Raw genomic sequence first — 20,566 nt, forward strand, 5'->3', positions numbered from 1 at the left:
ACATCCACAAATATAATTGGTTTTAACATTTTAAAATGTTCCAGCAATGCTTATTAAATAAAAAGCTTGAAATTAGCTCAGAATTCCGTAACAGGATTTATTACAACCTTTTATTCCACACTTCCACTTACATGTGTTTTTGTTTTAAGGAACTGTACAGGTGTTGAAAATCTACTACTCAAGGGTCAAAATTAAAACCGAAGTGAGTAGTAAGGGCAGCCAGTATACACACATACATATTATCTATGTAAAGATGAAGAAAAAGTGTGCATGTGTGCATGCATGCATGAGAGGGAGCAAGAGAGATTAAAAACCCAATGCTTTTCAAAATAAAAAACAACTGGCAATTTATATGAGGTCTAGAAAATGTAATTGTCAATGTTTCTTTCTTGTCTCGTTTTAAGCAAGAGAAGCAAGTTTGATAATAATCAACTCAGGACAGGACCAGAAGAACACCAAAAGAAAAAAAAATGTGGAGTGAATTAAAATACTAATGAAAATGAAAAAGCAAGAGCAAAGTAGAATCCAAGTCACACTAAGACATTAAGCTCACTGATCATGACAATAAATGAAGTCAGAAGACTTCAAATCATCTGTACGCCTAGTGTTGCCCTGAGGAGGTAGCAGACAGTCAAAACTACACAAACACATTAATCCTTAATCAACCCTTTTTAGGACCACATTTGCTTTTGTTCTAATGCTTGTCAAATTAAAATAAGAAGCAACTTTTAGCCTGGCCTCAATAGGAACAGCAAGACCAGGAGATATCAGCCAAAACTGCCGTAGGAATCCTGACTCCAGGAAGTCAGGAATTCATTCTGCCAGGAGGAGCTCTCCAACCAAGACTTTGGCCACCGCCTCTTGTGAGCAAAAACAATGGGACTGGAAAGACATTTAACTAAACGCATTTATTGCTTCACCTCTGTTTGCATCTCTAGTCGTCGGAGAACTACCAGCTGGATCCTCCCACGAATGTTCCCCTCCATGGACATGGAGCGCCTCAGTGTTTCCATAGCCTCATGATTTGACTTGCCCAGAAGTGACTCTCCATTTACTGCAACAAGCTGATCATTTGCTCGCAAACGACCATCCTACAAGTGAGAAATAAAAAAAAAAAAAAAGAATTATTAGGTAGAGGTGCTACATACAGGAAAGCAAGATGCAGACACTCAGACGTTGCTTTCCAGAATTTCAGAAATAAGAGACTGCTTAGTACCAGATCTTTAAAAGGAAAAATCTTTGGGTCCATTAATTGACCTTTTTTCTTTCCTCCATTAACTACATTTTGGGAAGACTTCATAGGGCAATTACACAGAATTACATGCACACACTGCAGCTTTTCTTGCACGTAAAATTTAATTTGTATCACTTCTACAAACAAAACAGGAAAAGGCACTTTTTGTTAGTTAAAAGGACCCACACCATAGCTGTTAGCATCTGCAATGCAACCGCTAAGGGAGTACAGCAACGTATTTTCCATGCATTACTAACTGCTATTACAGTCTTGCAAAAAATAGCTCCAAACTTTTTGTCTTACAGTCTCATTAGTGTCTATACTGTCACAACTACCACGTCACTACACGGGGTAGTGTTTTCAGTTCAGAGTGTTTATTAAAACTTAAGCATCCTTATTTTAATGAATGCTGTCCATATATTTCAGCATCCAAATCTGCTGCCAATAGCAAGTAACCTATGCTTTGAATAAAGTAATCCAGTGTCATTGACAAGGTTAAATGACATTTGTGGATGTTAAATAGTGGACACTGCTCTTTTGTGACTTAGGAGTACTACTGCTGTTGTCATTATCTGTGATTTATTTCTTTCCACAAAAAACATGTGATGAGGATTTTTCTCTTTTTAACAAGAAAGTAAAGTCTACTTAATTAAGAGACAGGATTATTTTTTTAAACTTGTCAAGTTCATAATCATCAGATTGGCACCAGACCTCAAATAAAAGGAAGAGAAAGTAAAAAGCTGAAGACTTCCAACATAGAAGGGCAGTGCAGAAAGAATAGCAGGGAAAGAATTTGCATAGAAATACATTGCTTGGTTCAAATGAATCCGATTCATTCATAGGCTCATTACACATTCTTCACAAGGCCCTTGTCTGAACTGTTTACATAGTTCATGCATCTGAGTAATCCAGAATATATATACTTTTCAAATTTTTTTTTATCACTAAGATGTTCAATTAAGTATTCTGCTATCGATGCCAAGTCTAAGGCATTTGTGCTCAAGAGAGTTACAGCAGCTGTGACAAACCCAGCTTTCTTCAGTGTTATTTTTGTTGGAACTGGGTATCATCATTACCACAGAAGAGCATGAACAGCAAGAGGTGCCACAGAGCTGAAGAAGAACAGCATATCCCAGAATCCAAAAATAAACTGGGAAGGACAAGAAAAAGGGAAGATAGAATTGGGAGTTAAGTCACTCACTGAAGGAAAATTGAGAAACAAAACTTTTCTGGGGAGGGTATGGGAATGGAGGATAGGAAACAATAATGCCGTCTGGAAAAGATACTGAAGCCTCTCCTGCCTCTCTGCTGAGTATTTCATGCCAACATACATTCACATACAGCCAAAATCAATAGGTTAACCCCACCCACCCTCTACATACAAAATTATGCCATCACACATGCTAAAGTTTAGGGAAACAAGAGTTAACATTGTTGAACAGGGAGTTTTATTTTTTGCACATGCTGCAATTCCTTTGTGTTCTATCAAAATTGGCTTAAAAGAATGGAGCCATTCACGGCAACCACAGTTTAAGGAAAAAAAAAATTATTTTTCTCAGTTTTTGTGAGACTTTGAAAATTTTAAAGGTCCCCATGTCCTCCTCCTGTGGTCCCACAGGCTCTTGGATTCTTTTTTTTTTCCTTTCTGTGGATAAATAACCATGTACAAAGAGCTGTTAAAGCTTCTTACTAAAGTATATACAAATACAACCTCAAATGCATCCTGTCATGACTACATCTCTTGACTATGCAACTGTCCTGAACACAATCTGTATTTCTAAATGAATCACTGCAGCCTCAGAAAACTCTAAACTGGCCTGGTTCTTAATTTGCCTTGTAATATTTTGTATGAGTCTTTGTATTTATTTCTATTTTACTAGTGTCAGTTTGTAAAGACCTTTTGATGCATCTCCCCTCTTCCCACTCTGTTAATACACGCCACTTGAATGCAAAATTCAACTTGAATTCAACACTTCAACTACGATCGGAGAAAAAAAGTATGCATGTTTTATAAATGCTGATCAATCTCACATTTTAAGTCACCTGTACGAGGTAGGCTGGAAGACAGCTGAACATTGTTTTCACACATGCTCCGGTAGAAGTTATTTCACAGGAAAACCTTTTGCTATTTTAAAGACTGAAAAAAAAAATTAAAAAATCCCAATTTCTTAACAGTTTCCAAACACAGATTTTCACGTCACTGGTGTTAAGGCCTGGTTTAGAAGCCTGAACTGCAAGACAATCTGCTTGGCTCAAAACAAGCTAAATGTTGTTTTAACATGATTTTTCTTTCATCTCTGAAAGGTAGGTTTCTTTGTGGGTTCCGAGTAGAAAAACAACGTTTGGCATTTCAGCAAAACAGTTTCCAATGCCACGTCTGAAACTGCAAGTGAGCTATCCTAATAAAGGGTGAAGCTAGTGTTCCCTTGCTTACTCACAAAATGTTGGGGTTTTAGTGGAGCTCACAGCAAGGGGTAGAACCTGCCACCACTTGGCTACCAGACACGGGCAGATAGCAACAAGACTCTCATGCTTTTTACAGCAGAGCAGGGAGATAGAATGCCATGTTCTTCATGGACTTACGTTTTTAATCAAAGCACACCTACTTATTTCCTTTATTCCATCAATGACATTTATCTCAAAAGGAATTCCTTGATGGCATTTATTGGAATAATCTGATTTCCCCATCCACTGCACACAACAAACAACATTCACTGCAACAGCACTCAGGAGCCCCAAGTTGGTCCAAGATACACTGTGACTGATGCGAACAAACGCACACACAGAAAATATCCGATTATTGCTAATAACGGCTCTTCTGCATTTCAGCTGCAGCAGACAGCAAGTACCTGGTCATCAGGAATTCATCACAAGTGAAAAGCCAAGATCTCTCAAGATGAACAAGGCTGAAATCCCTAAAGTTACAGGGAAAGATGATGCATTTAAACTCAAATGTTAGTTTTCTTCACGTGAAAGGCTCTGTGTAATTACATATATCAACTGTTCTAGTAACCTCTTTATCCTAAGGACAGTAAAAAATAGTTAAGAAATTACAAAAGGAGGTTAAGAATGGACATAACAGTAAAGCAATTGTGATTATTCCTGCAGAATACAGTGTTAGAAAACCAAATAAGAACATTAAGGCATTTTTACTTCGTTTGCTTTTGTAGCAAGAGCAGTTAATAGGCCCCGGGTCTCACAGTACCATGTATGATGCAAGATGCATTGGTATTTTCTAAAATCTCTAGCTAGGAGAAAAAAAACAAAGTACAGAATCAAAGACTTGCATTTTCCATATTTTTCTAAACAACTCCCATAGTTGCCTCTCTTCAGGCCTTTGGTTCAGACCAATAATGGATAAAAATAACCAATCAAAATTGTTTGTCTCTCACATGTAACTCTTCATTCTCAAAAGCACACCTGTGAGAGAAATCTAATGTACCAAAGACTGTATATAGCATTAGAAGGACTGGGCATTTACTTCATCAGTGAAACAAACTTCTTTAAGTTCCATGCATTACATGTCTTCTTCTGAAGGCAAATGGTGACTGTATAGACAAGAGCATAGACACTTCCCTTATATTAGCATGATATCAAAAAAAAAAAAAAGGAACAAATTTTAAACTCTAAATGCAGAAGTGAGAGAATTCTCATGTCAGTGAGCATTATGATTTTCTCCTATGTTATTTTTCAAAAAAGCCTTTGTATATACAGAAGAAAATGCACACATTTGAATCCATAATACTCCACCTCAGAGAATATGAGAAAATGCTATTTCCAAATGTTCCAGTTGGAAAGAAAGGCTTTTTATTTAAACAATTGATACAAGACGACATTTAAAATAAAGACAATAAGAGTATCTTTAAATATTTATGCACAAATGTGCGCATACTTTTAAACTTGATACAAGAAATTTTATTAATTGCTAATACCCACTGATTATGTTTTGTTTTCTGTAAAGGTCATTAGACAGGAGAAAGACAGCTGTTCCCCATGCATATGCAACAGTAAACTGCGGTTCTAAGATACTGCCAAAATGACTGTATTCTGTGAGTATGTGTATAAAACACATAGGAAAGATTCTCTGAATAGCTCTGGTTGAAGCCAGAGCCTCAGCTACCCTCATCTGCTCTGGAGCCTACACTCAGATCTATTACTACAAGTTCTAATTAGTGAAAGGGTTATAATGATGGTGAAGAGACACAGACATCACACCGCAGGACCACAGGTTATCACAAGACATTTCCAGTCATCGTGATTAAATGTGCCAGTAGCATAGAAGTCCTGCTTGATTAGTCAGCCAACCCTCAAGCCAAAATTAACCACTCTGGAGTGAGTGACTATGCAAAAATAGAGAGTGGTAAACATATAGAGCTAGAAAGGGTTGGCTGGTGTGTCTACGCTGTGACAAGTCAGGTAGCCCGCCCGCTAATGCTACTGGAAGATGGCACAAGCTTTGCTATTCAAACAAAGAGTTTACTTATGGCAATGTACACTGGCATTGCAACTGGTGTGGGGACAATTACTCAGGGAACACATAGCTGGAAAAGCAAGGACAACAGCCTCATTTTCACAGTAAAATGAGTCATAATCTGTAGCAGATGTGCACACGAACTGAGTTTATCCAGCTCTAATTTGGCCAATCATGCCTTAACCAATTTCTGATACAGCAGGTAGATAAGCTTACTCATATAGCAGCTAGATGAACTTACTCACTTGTCATTTAGCCCCAAGTTAACCACGGACAGTGTTCTGAACTGCATACATCACGCTCAGTTACACAGAGAAGATCCTAGCTTTGAAATAAATGGGGAACCCAGACAGGTAAATACTAGAAGAAGGGAAGTATTAAACATTCACATCAAAGCTAAATCCTTGATTATTGCTATTTACCAGCTGCTGTAAATAGATGATCACGAAAGTTTTAATGCTGTGAATTGTCTTACTCAGCAGGCTGGTGTCAGTAGAGGAATTTACATAAACTGAATTAAAAGGTATTTTTACAGAAGAGAACTGCGAGGAATTGCTGAGATAACACATGAGAAGAAAATAACATTATGGATGTACAACAGTTAAACGTACTAGCCCAGAAAGATTAAGACTTTTGTTTCTAATTGCAAGAAAATTACCTTTTTCAAGTTTCATTTGGGGAAAAAATGCAGTCAACAGATTTCCTGAAGATTAGGGAATAATTCAAATACTTTTTAATCATAAAAATGTACAACAGCCCTTGCATAGTCCTTGAGGGAGCAGAACAATTCATAATACTGTCATTTACCAATTTAATACTACCAATTCAATCCAACTCAGGAACGACTGGCAACTTGTACACAATTGATGCCAGGCTCAGCAAAGTTGCATATTTACTACAACCGTAAAAACCTATTTTGAGTTAAAAAAACCCCAAACTCGATGAGCTAGCTTTTTATTTACAGCATAAATGAAATGTATAATCCTTAACCTGACAGAATTGCCATTTCTAATTGTAAAGAAGTTTGCCTTTTGATTGTTTCCTATGGTCTAACTGTATCAGTCTGGGAGGATCAAAAGTGCAGATTTACTCTAAATGAGATATCAACCTTCACTGCCACTGAACATAGCAGCATGCAAACTTTTCCATGCACGTCTGCGGGGAAGCTGGGAGGCAGCCTCTCCCTCTACTCACACATCCTTAGCCTTCCTTCTCTTCCCCATTTCCTGTAGCATTCAAATGTCCCACAAGGTTTCCACCAATCCGCTTTTGTTGTGGCAAACCCTACCACACACCACACCAGAATCTTAGGACAAAACATTAGCAGATTTGCACTTCAGCTAAAATAATGAATGATAAACAGATTTTTGTTCCTAGAATACTTATCAAGTGAGATCCAGTACTCAACATAGAAACGTCAGAATTCTAACGCATTCATTGGCAGGTGCGTTTCTTCCGTACCTTAAAAGCAGCGCCCCCATGAATAACTGATTTGATGAAAATCCCCAGATCAGCTCCAGTCTCCCGAGATTTGTTGCCTTTTAAGCTCACACCAAGTCCAGCAGAACCGGAATCATTCAGAGGAATCTCAAAGGTCAGCTGCTCTGTGGTTTCTGGAGAGAGAATACTGCAGTTTGGCTCTCCTTTCTGTTGGAGAAAACAACAATGAAAATGGGTGAAAAGTGGGTAGAGAAAACGCACAAACTAGTTGTTATTGGTGGTAGGACTAGATGATCTTCAAAGATGCCTCTCAATTCAAACCACTCTAAACCAAACCAAACCAAATCATTCTATGATACATGGGTTCTTACGATAAGAAATAGTCCTCTTTTCCAGAAAGTAGCTTAAAGAAGCAGCCTTATAACCAACAATGCATTTAGCTGACATTTTGTCACCTGATATGGCTTACAACGTTGTTTTTTAATGATACCTAGGAATGACTAAATAGGAGGTAAAATAGCTTAGTTACACATGATATAAAACTGATGTTGCAGCAGAATATAACAGACATTTATTTTAAACACAGCTGCATTAAAAATGTAAGCCATAAAACTCTCAACGTCTTTACACACAGCTCACAAACTGTAATGATAGTTGTACTGTTAAATCCCATTCTCCTCTGAAAATTGAGTTTCATCCTTAAAAAATTATCCTTCCCTTAAACCTGTCTACAGAGGGAACTCGGCGTAACAAAAGCAAGGGTGCGAATTGAAAACACAGTAACTCATTCTGCACTTTCTCCCTTTGTTCATACTTTTATTCTATAGAGGTTTGGAGCTTTTTCCTTCTAGCATAAGTTGATCCCAAGATTTTTCTTGGATCAGGCTGCTGTTTACAAGACCGCCAAGTCAAGTATCCATAGCAAAGGAAGGTCAGAAAGAACTTTCTTTTACTGTATCCTGTATCTGCAGTTTTGTAGGGTTGTTCATTTGCTTGGGGTTTTTTTATAAGCAAGTTACAATCATTAAATGAAACAAAATCAAATTCGAGTCTGAAATATTCATACTGGCACTCTACAGAAATAAAACCAGAACAAGGAGACCTACTATGGAAGGTATTAGCAGAAAAGATCTTATGCATCACACCTGGTTTTATTCCACCCTTGCTTCTCCACATAACTCCAAGAAAATTAATCAGATCAAGTTTCTTATTATTTGGACATTTTCTACTCTTTGTAACAGTAGTGTTAAAAGATTTAAAGGAAAAAATTATGAAAATGGAACACGCAGACATGTCCAAGTTGAAAAAGATTACTAGGGGTTGCTCTCAAGGGTGTCGAAGTCATATGCTAAATTATCAAGCAGAGTCCACATGCAAGGAGAAGCATGGTAGCTGGGCCAATCCTCCTTTTATTATGTCAGGAGGAAGCTGCAGTACCTACAGTATCAAGGCAATTGTCAGCAAAGGTGCCAGCAGTACAAATGTTTTCTCAGGAACCAGAGTGGTCCCATATATTCATCTATTACGTTGTCATCAGAAAGAAGCACAGTCACAAAATTAAGCACAGAAATTAATATCCTGAAGCAACAAAAAATTAGAAACAGTAACCACTAAGTATACTTTGACTTATTTCAGATGCCCTTTCACTGATGAGAAGCAGCTACAGGCTAGAGAAGGAACCACACGAGCCAGAAAGCTGGGACTACAGACCTCAATCTCAGTATGCACACCATGCTCAAATTCTTCCTGGAATGCAACTGCATGATGATAAGCCACCACAATTTGCCTAACTGCCAAACATAAATCGACACAGCACCGAACTGACAATGCCAGCACTCATCTCCACTACCTGTGTTACACATTTGTGCCTTTGTCTTTGTTCATCAAAAGTAGACATTTCTTGGTTACAAATCTGTCAGTTTTATTTCTTAGCCGTGGATATAGAGACATCCTGAATGACATCACCCAAAACCTACAAATTCATACTTCCTACTGTGAAAAATGCAGAATGATAATTTATAAACACTCCTGCTCTGATTTCCTTCAAAAGCACCAATAAAAGAAAAAATTAAAAACCAACATTATTACTGGCCTTCTAACATAAGCATTTTGCATATAACTTTCTTTTTCTGTGTTTTGTTTTCCAAAATACAGACGATTCAAGTCAGACGATTCAAAACTCTTAGATCAGAACTCTACTCAAAGGGCATATCATGTCCAGATTTGGCCACAAGACATTTTTCTCAAGGTTCCAAATACGTGATGTCTCCTGCGGGTATTTGGGACAGACAATTTTGTATCACCTTCCCAGTCCCCTGGGCAAGCAGTTCCTGTGTGCTGCTGCTGTTCTTCCGCAATAATCCATGACACCTGCACCAGACTCTCACCCCCTCTGGATGTCAATACTGCAGTTTTGCCTTTCCCAATACCACAAGGAAAGTAGTGAGAGAGGTTGCTATCACAGAGCATAGAAGTTCTCAGTGCCTGTGCCTACTTTCACCACAGCAGCCACAAATTGCTTGTCACCTCAACCTGAGCACGGATTTAATGCAAAGCTGAATTTCGTGACATTCAGATCAGTTTTTAGTGGGGATGGCTTAAGGTAGGCCCTGCACAAAGGCTATTATTCTGCAAAAAAGAGCTTCCAAAGAAAAGTTAGCACAGTACTTTTGCAAAGAAAAAAGCATGTATTCTTTTGTTAGCTTCATTCTCAGGAGCATCTTACCTGCTTCACTTTAAGCTCCAAGATTGGCATTACTTTCAGGCCGAGGCTGCATGCTTTTGTAACACAAACTTGTGAAAAAACCCAAAGACAAAAGGATCTATGCATGTCCATCAAGTCAATGTATGAAAATAAACTAGGCAGATGAGACTGGCTAAAATGAGTCAAGTGCTCCAATCAACACTATTCTCACTTGTATCATCACTCTTAGCATTGCCCTACTTGTGACACTGATGACAAGGCCACTGACCCACGAGCCATGCCTCAGGCCTTGGCAGTGTTGGGAGCAGGTGTGGCTGTAGGAGGTAAGATGCCATCCCCATCCCCACAGCATGGGCAAAGGCTCCATAGCAGCACTGTGCTCTGCTCTAGGCTTCAAAAAAGAATCTGGATGGATTCCAAAGGACAGCAATCTAATCACCTTGTTCAACTTGCAAGAAAGCCTAACCGGGGACACAATAATAGTCTTCAAAACACTTTACAGTTATCATTTTTTCCCTTTTTTTTTTTAGCAAAAGATTTTTGCCATGAGAAATATCTTGCATAGCAGGCAAAGAAACGCCAGTAAGTCTCAAAGAAAACCTTTGCCCTCGATACCTGGGGAAAAAAGACTAACTAGGTTGTTACTAGAACTCTCTGACTATGAACTTATACAGTATTACACTCAGTTTTTCAGTATAGCTTAGTCCAAATAAAGTGTTAAGAGTAGAGTAATAAAGTCCTTTAACGTGACTATGCTCTACATTAGCTGTTGTTGAGTAACCTACCAGATCACTGCCTTCACACCTGGATGCATTATCTATCAAATACTAAGATGTATTCAGCAGGACACCAGTAAATTTTTGTCAGCATTTTGTATCTGCTGCCTACCTTAGTACCTTATTTAGAACCTGTAACATTTGACTACCATTTGGTGGGAGACTTCAATCTGCCTGATATCTGCTGGGTGTACAACACAGCAGAAAGGAAGCAGTCTAGGAGGTTCCTGGAGGGCGTGGGAGACAACTTCCTTGCACAGCTGGTGAATGAACCAACAAGGGAGGGTGCCCTCCTAGACCTGCTGTTGGTGAACAGAGAAGGCCTTGTGGAGGATGTGGCGGTAGGTGGACGCCTAGGACTAAGCGACCATGAGATGATAAAATTTTCTGTTCTAGGTGAAGTGAAGAGGGTGGTTAGCAAGACAGTAGCATTAAATTTCCAGAGGGCAGACTTTGATCTCTTCAGAAGGCTGGTTGGCGAAGTCTCATGGGAGACAGTACTCAAGGGCAAGGGAGCCCAGGAGGGCTGGGAGCTCTTCAAAGGGGTGGTCCTAGCAGCTCAGGAGAAAGCCATCCCCGTGGTCCGGAAAAAAAGCTGGCAGGGGAGAAAGCCAGCTTGGTTGAATAGAGAGATCTTGAGGGATATCAAGAAGAAGAGAAATGTTTATGGGCTCTGGAAGAGGTGACAGGCCTCTTGGGTGGACTACAGGAGGGAAGTGAGATTGTGTAGGGAAAAAATCAGAAGGGTTAAGGCTCAGCTAGAAATTGGATTGGCTAAGTCAGTGAAAGATAACAAAAAGGCTTTCTACAAATATATAAATAATAAAAGGCGGACTAGGGAGACCATACAGTCCCTATTGGACACAGAAGGAACAACAGTAACAGGGGATGAGGAAAAGGCTGAGGTACTTAATGCCTTCTTTGCCTCAGTCTTTAGTCATAAGGAGGGTCATTCCGTCTGTGTACTAACCCAGGAGCTAGAAGAGCATAATGAGGCTCCCATGATCCAAGAGGAGGTGGTCAGAGCCTTGCTAGCCCGACTGGACAGCCACAAGTCTATGGGGCCGGACGGGATTCACCCTAGGGTACTGAAGGAGCTGGCGGATGTGCTGGCCAAACCCCTTTCCATCATCTTCCAACAGTCCTGGAAGACTGGGGAAATTCCACTGGACTGGAGGCTGGCTGATGTTGTGCCCATCTACAAGAAGGGCCGCAGGGAGGACCCAGGAAACTACAGGCCTGTCAGTCTGACCTCAGTGCCAGGGAAAGTCATGGAGAAGGTGATCTTGAGTGCTATCAAGAAGCACATGCAAGAGAACTGGGTGATCAGGCCCAGTCAACACAGGTTCACAAAAGGCAGGTCTTGCCAAACTAACCTGATCGCCTTCTATGAGAAAGTGACTCGGCTGCTGGATGAGGGAAAGGCTGTGGATGTATCTTCCTGGACTTCAGCAAAGCCTTTGACACAGTTTCTCACAGCATTCTGCTTCGGAAACTGTCAGCCTCTGGCCTGGACAGGCGCACACTCTCCTGGGTGGAAAACTGGTTGGATGGCCGGGCCCAGAGAGTGGTGGGAAATGGTGTGAAATCCAGCTGGAGGCCAGTGACAAGTGGGGTTCCCCAGGGCTCAGTGCTGGGTCCAGCCCTGTTCAATGCCTTCATCAATGATCTGGATGAAGGCATCGAGTGCACCCTGAGCAAGTTTGCGGACGACACTAAGCTGGGTGGAAGTGTCGATCTGCTGGAGGGTCGGGAGGCCCTGCAAAGGGATCTGAACAGGCTGGACCGCTGGGCAGAGTCCAATGGCATGAGGTTTAACAAGGCCAAATGCCGGGTCCTGCACTTGGGGCACAACAACCCTATGCAGTGCTACAGACTAGGAGAAGTCTGTCTAGAAAGCTGCCTGGAGGAGAGGGACCTGGGGGTGTTGGTTGACAGCCGACTGAATATGAGCCAGCAGTGTGCCCAGGTGGCCAAGAAGGCCAATGGCATCTTGGCTTGTATCAGAAACGGCGTGACCAGCAGGTCCACGGAGGTTATCCTCCCTCTGTACTCAGCACTGGTGAGACCGCTCCTCGAATCCTGTGTTCAGTTCTGGGCCCCTCACCACAAGAAGGATGATGAGGCTCTGGAGAGAGTCCAGAGAAGAGCAACAAAGCTGGTGAAAGGGCTGGAGAACAGGCCTTATGAGGAGCGGCTGAGAGAGTTGGGGTTGTTTAGCCTGGAGAAGAGGAGGCTGAGGGGAGACCTCATTGCTCTCTACAACTACCTGAAAGGAGGTTGTAGAGAGGAGGGAGCTGGGCTCTTCTCCCCAGTGACAGGGGACAGGACAAGAGGGAATGGCCTCAAGCTCCGCCAGGGGAGGTTTAGGCTAGACATTAGGAAAAAATTCTTTACAGAAAGGGTCATTGGGCACTGGAACAGGCTGCCCAGGGAGGTGGTTGAGTCACCTTCCCTGGAGGTGTTTAAGGCACGGGTGGATGAGGTGCTGAGGGATATGGTTTAGTGTTTGATGGGAACGGTTGGACTCGATGATCCGGTGGGTCTCTTCCAACCTGGTTATTCTGTGATTCTGTGATTTTCCTCACCACAATTCTCTGGAAAATGGATAATTTCATCATACCAAAACCTTAGTATATTTAATTCAAGTTTAAAAATCAGATGCTTTTACCTATTACTGGAGAACTCCTTAATCTTCCTTAAGTCATTCACAAGTGTTTCTTGTTCAATATAGTCTAATTATTCTAAAAATCTCTCCTTTCATTATTTAGCTTCACAGCTCATGAAGTAACTGCTCCATTTGGGCAACTGAATTTCAACAGTGATGGTCCTTCTTCCTACAATATGCAGGTATGAAAATTAAGGGCTGCTAGTGACTCACAAAGCTGGATTCCCACTGCCTCCAGCTCCCTGACTTTGCCAGAACACCAACATCAATACTTCACAACAGAGCAACCACCACCAGCGGAATTATGGTCTGGTAAAGGAATTCCTCTCCAATGCACTAAACCTTGAGTTCTATTAGAAATCCTTCTTATCACAAGATATCCTAGAATCTGAATTCACTCAGGCACAGAATGAATGAAATGAGATGCAACAAAAATATGTTTCTAGCTCAGGAAAAACTTACAGCTTAATGCTATAAATTACCCAGCCAACAACCATGTCATGTATTTTCCATGACAAATGTATCGCTCCTCAGCACTTCAGGAATTAAATGAGAGTATATCACTGAAGATATTCCCTGCTGCAGACATAGGTAACTCACTCAACGGTACTATGATAAACGAGAAACATCCACATAAGTCAAACTCCAGATAGCCAAGTGATGAGACCTCCAGATGGCTAGAGCTTTGTGATGGCCTGGCCTGCACTTTTCCTTTTTAGATGGGTACGTTGAAGACAGCAAGAGAGATCTTAAGCTCTTAAATATTATTAAAGCATACTTAACAGTGAAATAGCTTAAAGTTAAAAAAAAAAAAAAAAAGAAAGAAAAAGAGATCTGAAAAACCAATCTCCACTGCTCACTATGTCGTTGTGGGGCATGTCCTTCCTTCAGTGTTGCTATATCTAATCCTGTCAGCTTTCAGTAGCATATTTAGCTGCAACACGCTCTTAACAGTCCCCTCTAGATATGCACATTTCCCTTCCTAGTCCTCTCTACAGCCTGGTGATATTTGTTCCCTGCTGTTTATAGGAGTCTGCCACACTCAGCTCCTGCTCACAAAGCTCCCTCCTGGTTGCATCATCCAACACTCTGGATAGTTACTGAGGTCTCTCAACTGCTCTCTTTCTCCAGATGGTTCCTCCTGGACTGGAATGCAGCAATCGGAAGAAGTCAAAGAGGCAATCTTTCCCCTTGCTGACCAGACTCAGCCATTAAACAGAATGGAGCAAACAATCAAGCAGGTACCATTTACCACAAGGGAAATCAGGAGAGGAATGTTTTAATCTACAGATACCTGCATGGAACTTCAGTAAAATCAATTCTGACATCTGCTGAATCACCACAAGCCAAAACAAAAGTTGAGAAGATGAGAGAACACAGAGTTTGCTAGATCTGAGACCAGAAAGCCCTAATAATGTGTACTAAATAACATTCATAAATACAGATTGAAAACCTTCATCTAAGAGTCTCAGGATACATGTGATTAATTAATTTTCTCCGATTAGTTTATTTAAGTTTAGAAGCACATCTATACCTCACGTCTCAGATTTCTTAATTAAAAGGCCATAATAAAGGACTCTTAAAACAACCTAAAATTTTACTGGTGCATAATTAAGTCTCACCAACAAATTCTCACTATTTTAAAGAACAGGTAGGATATACTTTTAGCCTTCTCTTATTTCCACAACACACAAACTGCTCAGTCACCAGTACAAACATAACTGTAACCTTTGAAAAAAGTACTGTGAATTGTATTCTTTCCCATTCCACGAAGTCCACGGCTATAGCTACTCAATATTGTGTCAATCCTCTGTCTACCATGGGACACCACTTTCAATTAGTCCTTTTATTTAATCTTACAACGCCTGTTCTCATTGACCACGGCGCTTTTGATCTGTGGATTTATGATAATCTAATGCATATCTCTCACTGGAAAGGTTGCCTTATTTATCTCTATTGTTCTTTTCCCAAAAGATACGCTTACAAAAAAAATTAGCTCCCACTTAAGCCAGGAAGGAAATCGCATTTGTTTAACACAACAAGAGACCTTTCAGTACCTGTCTGATGCCCTTGACCAACATGCTATTATAGTGTCTCAATATGCTGGCTGCCCCTTGCCTGGCTGCTCATTTCTGATAAGAGATGCCAACTCCCTGGAGTGCCATTCAGAGCTGAGAGCAAAAGGCAAGAGACCCAGGAGGGTTATTTTCAAAGGCTTATGAAGGAAATAAGACATTTACATGCTTTTGCAATTATTTTCTGCAAAAACCCATGAAAGTTAAAGAGCAGCATTTAAATTGTGGCACCACATAACTATTATTGGCAGAAAAGCTTGAAAAGAAGATACCTCCTTATTTTCACTATTCTCTATGTTCTTCCCAAGAGCTCAGCCACAATTAAGAAATACTTTGCTGACAGCTCAGTCATTCACTTACTATAAAATCTTCACTGTATTTTGCAATAGATATACAGTAATGCTCTTGAAAATAATACTTGAAGGTAATGCAGTGCTGTAATCTTGTCACAATCTAGTAAATAACTGAAGTCATTGCCTCATGTATTCATCTTTAGAATTTCTGACAGATGCTTTCATATTGGCTTCTTTGAAATCATCTGTATTCTGTACTGCAATAAAAGCTAAATGGTCACTAATGCAACACCCTGCTAAGACAAAAAAAAGCCAAAAGCAAATCCATGGAGATGGATTATACTGTAACTTGGATACCTTTTACTCTAACACAGTACACTACAAATTTGTGTTATATTAGATAGAATGGTTCTGGTTTGAATTATGTAGACTCTCTGGAATTAGAGCTTTGAAAACTGACAAAACTAGATCCAGCTCTTCATCCAAGGCTGATACATCACATTTCACAGTTCACCATTTGATGTCACAGGATGCCTCAAAAACAGAGAATCGCCAGTTTGCTTGACATGCCTATTCGAGATCCCATAGCAAGTCTAGCCCAAGGAAATGTTTTGTCCTTGCAAGAGAGTTTTGTAATTCTGTATGGCACTGCTCTTCAACTTTTAAAATGCAGCCTCACTTAAAAGTTTAAGTTACATAACTGCAGGAAATAAATGGATAAAAAAGTTCACTCCTCAGTCAAGTTATGCCTCACTGTGAAAATAACCATTTTCATCCCACGTATGGGGTTAGCCATGTGCCTAAGCACCCTACTGAGCCTTATGCAGTTAATACACTTTGCCACTTAGATCCTAAAATCTTATCACTCATGAAGATGGAAGACTGCATGGTATTTTCAGGGTGAATTTAGGATTGCTGTTACTGTATATTTTCAGAATATATTCCAGTCAAACAGATCATGACACTGTGATGTAAAAATCCAACACTCTACTCGATGTACTGGTTACTGTTTTAAAGAGATGCTAAGCACAGCAATTAGAAGTGTATAACTCTTATGTTTACTTCAAACATCATATGCACACATTTTACATTAAGACAGGCTAGAAAAACATTTTTTCATGGATTCCAAGGCAGAGAGACTCAAAATTTTCATGTGGTATATGGAATAAATGTGGGGATCCTTGTAAATGGCAAGGTACTACACTTGCTAGTAAGATTTAGGAACTGCCCAAATACTTTACTTTTATTAAATGAAAATACTATAAACCTGCATAAATGTATGAAGACTCAATTTCTGTCAAAAGCCAGATTTTGTATGTCTCTGCCCTGATGTTTACATACTTCTGATTTCATACATTCAAGTGGGCTGCCAAATAATTTTGCATAACACCAGAGCTGAAACTGATGCTTTCAAGTAAAAAAAGTTCATTTTGCAATGCTGAGGTAGGGTTCCTCAGCTTAGGAGTTCGGGGCAGTAATCCTGTAAGCAAATACAATACCTCATGGTGCAAGTAACTTTTTGCTTTTCTTCTTGCTTGACAGAGAAAGCAATAGGTAGACCAGATACAATAATGCCTCTGCAGCCTTGAAAAGGCTGACTAACACCACCACATGGAAAAGCACACTAAACACGTTTGCTGTGTTGGTAGCTATATTGGCACTTCACAGCACATGAGAGCTCATTCTACTGTTGTGAAATTGTTGGATTTAGTTTAGATTAAAAAAACAAACAGTTCTTAAAGATACATAAATTATTCAAGTATTTTATTCCTCTTTGGTAAGTTAGGAAGTCTCACCAAAAGCCAGGGATACTTTTGCCACAATTTCTCTTCATCATAACAGGGAAGACCGTCACATTCCTTCATGACTTTTGTAAAAAAGTACAGTAACTAACAAACCTAAGTGCAGTGTTTCCACTACTCTAGGCTGTAATCATCTTCTGAAATACATAATGAAAGCTGAAAACCTTTGAGGGGGCTGTACAACATAAAGTTCTCACTCTGAAAAGATACACTTATGTAGACACAACCTACACTCCTTTGTCAACTACTCTAGATAAAGAGAACCTACAGGCCTCAAATTAAACACTTTCCTTCAAAAGTTCTTGAAAAAAACCAGGACTTTTAAACATCTACATAGTTTTTAAAGTTATTCAAGATGAAAGGTGCCATGTGCATTCAAAACATTCTTCTTTTCATAAAGCACAACAATTAAAGAACTGAATCTTGTCTACGTTATTAAATCCAATATATGTATATTGATTGTTTTCTATCACACTCTTCTCCTTTTGAATAGAGGTAACACAACATACAACTGGTAATTGCTGGAATAACTTTGTTATGGGAATTATTTGATCATCTCTTGTTAACTGAGCAGTGGCATCACCAGTTTGACCTACAAGAACAGGTCCAAAAAAGCCCAGACTGAAATTTCACCTGAAATTACTTCCTGCACGTAAAAAGGTAAGAAACAATTAAAAGGAAGTAATACATATTAAGCTATGAATATAAAAAAAAAAAAACCAGAAAAGAAAACACTTAAGGCAAACAAGAAGTTCTCCTTCAGGCATACAAGTTCTAGGTAGTGGAAGGAATTAACTAGGGGAAGATTAAAACATAAAAGTGAATCACACATGGTAAGCAGAAAAAATCCTTAATTGAACTTGCCTCTCATCCTGCTTCCTCCTATCTTGTACAGCACGTGTAAAAAAAGACTCAAAGATCAACTACATTCTATGCATTGCTGTTCTTTTGATTGTTGCAATAAAAATGCTGGCTTGTTCCCTTTCCTCTTCCATTCTTCAGGTATCATGGAATATACTAAGAAACCATAGAAACAGTGATTACTGTTGAAACTGTTAAGTCAAAGCTATCTTTAAAACAAAAAAGAGAGCATATGTAAAACTTCCACTATGTATGTGCTCCAATTTAAAGAAAAATGCATTTAAATATTTCTGTTGCTCTATTATTTCTGGCAGTTGCAGAACACACACATTCCTCTGCTTATGTGAGTCATAGCAGTTATCCTGCACGCTCATGAAAAACAACAAGAATAAAGAATTTCATAGAGATGGCACAGAATGGGTTACACCAGAGCTGTTTTCATTCATGTACCTTCCCTTGTTTTACCAATGCAGGGATAAAGAAAGAGAAGGGGGAGTAAGTGATCTTTATATCATTATTAAAAGAAATGTTATCTTCAGATCACGCATTTGGCCTGGAGAAAACAAGATGAAACAAATACACATGATCAAAACACTGTATTTTCAAAACACAATAGAATGATAGCCAGTCTGATGTGTATCCATTTACTTTGCTAAGAGCTGAAAAATCCAAACGTGTCCAGCTATGCCAGTTTCTTTGTAATATTCACCATCCTTCAGAAAACAAGCCATGTTATCCACCCAAATGCACCTTAAAGAATGCAAAAGAATGCACTAATCACTGGACACTCTGTTGACAGTGACAATTAAGTGAATCAAAATTTCTCCTGAGTTTTGGAATCAGCTCCTTACCAGCGGCTGGCATGAATTACTGGGAACATTTGGCTAACTGTATAATAAGGACAAAAGCCATGGCTGGTCCAAATTCTACTTGATTGATGTGCTTAAAAAAAAAAAAAAAATCTCATTAGAACCCCCTTTTCTGTTTTTAAAGCAGCAACAACACCATAAAGACTGGGGTTCCTATTTTATTCCCTCATTACATTACATTCAAATAGTGCAACAGTACAACCCTCAGATGTTGCATAGGCCAGTGTAAGTGAAGCCCCAGTGCCCCTTACTTTAATAATGCCTGTTTGCAGCACTGATTCATTCTTACTCACACCGCATCTCGCTCTTGGGGTGTGTGGTAAAGGTTTCCTACTCTGAATATATTTCTCCACTTGCCAGCAAACTCATTGGCATAGATCACAGTAAGAAAACCTCCAAACTCTGCTTCCATCTAGCTTACTGAAGAGAAAATACTCGTGGGACCAAGCTTTCTCCAAACTGCAGCTTTGTTATGAGGTAAAGTCACATTCTTTTATTACAGACCTACGCAAACAAATGCCACCTGCTGTTACTTTGTCACATTATTTGCTCTGAGCCCATGCAGCTAGCAAATTCTTTCCAGAAATCTACGTAGGAACCCAGATCTAGTGGGGCAACAGGCTCAGAAGTAGTCTGGTGGGTGGACTCTAGTGGGTCCAAGTTCCAGAGGCATTCTTGCCTCAAGAATCTGTGGGCAGCCCCTTCTGCTTTTCCTTTCAACAGGTAACAGGGAATCTAATGAAAACAGCTTCTCAGATGACAGTCGCTGGAGAACTGCTCAAATCAAGACCAAGTCTGATATAAAGCAATTACCCTATTATTGCCAGGAATTAACAAAATCTCCAAGTATTAAGATAAACTCTGTATACACGTTACATAGTCAGGGCATTCAGTTACAGCTGTCCCTGAAAAACATTGGATTATCCATTGCCTTTCCTTCCAAAAAAAAACCATTTAAGTGCTGGCTTATTTCTCCTCTTCGATCAAAACAGCACTGTAACTTTTGAGGTAGCAGTGGATTAGTCCAATGTAATATCATGGCTAAAGCTAAAAACAAACAAAAGAGCTAAATCAATTTTAATTTATTTCTTTTCATCTTTGCTGAGAGTGTTCTCAGACATCTCACGAATTCCAACAAGCATCACGTTAGTATCAACATCTGGTAGCATAGTGGTATGATAGTCCACACTTTTGCTGTGAGCTACGAAACAGATGTTGCTGAAAGGCTTTTTAATTTAGAAGGGCTGGTTACATAAAATTATCTAATGTATTTCAATAACTCACATCTGTATTACGGTGTACTTGATTGGGATAACAAGAAACACAGAACAGTTTTAGAATTCACATATCATCGCCATTACAGCCAGAGCCAT

At 39.7% G+C, this 20,566-nt stretch overlaps 1 protein-coding gene across 2 annotated transcripts in view; it reads right to left on the minus strand.

The window, feature by feature from the left end:
* The window catches only part of PARD3B (par-3 family cell polarity regulator beta), a 429,894-nt gene that overhangs the window by 201,957 nt on the left and 207,371 nt on the right, over positions 1–20,566 (minus strand). For both annotated transcript variants that reach the window (XM_069860945.1, XM_069860946.1), the window contains 2 exons: positions 7,167–7,352; positions 921–1,091 (listed from right to left, as the gene is read on the minus strand). In XM_069860945.1, the coding sequence (XP_069717046.1) occupies positions 921–1,091; positions 7,167–7,352 (357 nt within the window). The remainder of the gene's footprint in view (positions 1–920; positions 1,092–7,166; positions 7,353–20,566) is intronic.

The sequence above is a fragment of the Phaenicophaeus curvirostris genome, chromosome 7, assembly GCF_032191515.1.
Source record: "Phaenicophaeus curvirostris isolate KB17595 chromosome 7, BPBGC_Pcur_1.0, whole genome shotgun sequence".
NCBI classification, from domain to species: Eukaryota; Metazoa; Chordata; class Aves; order Cuculiformes; family Cuculidae; genus Phaenicophaeus; species Phaenicophaeus curvirostris.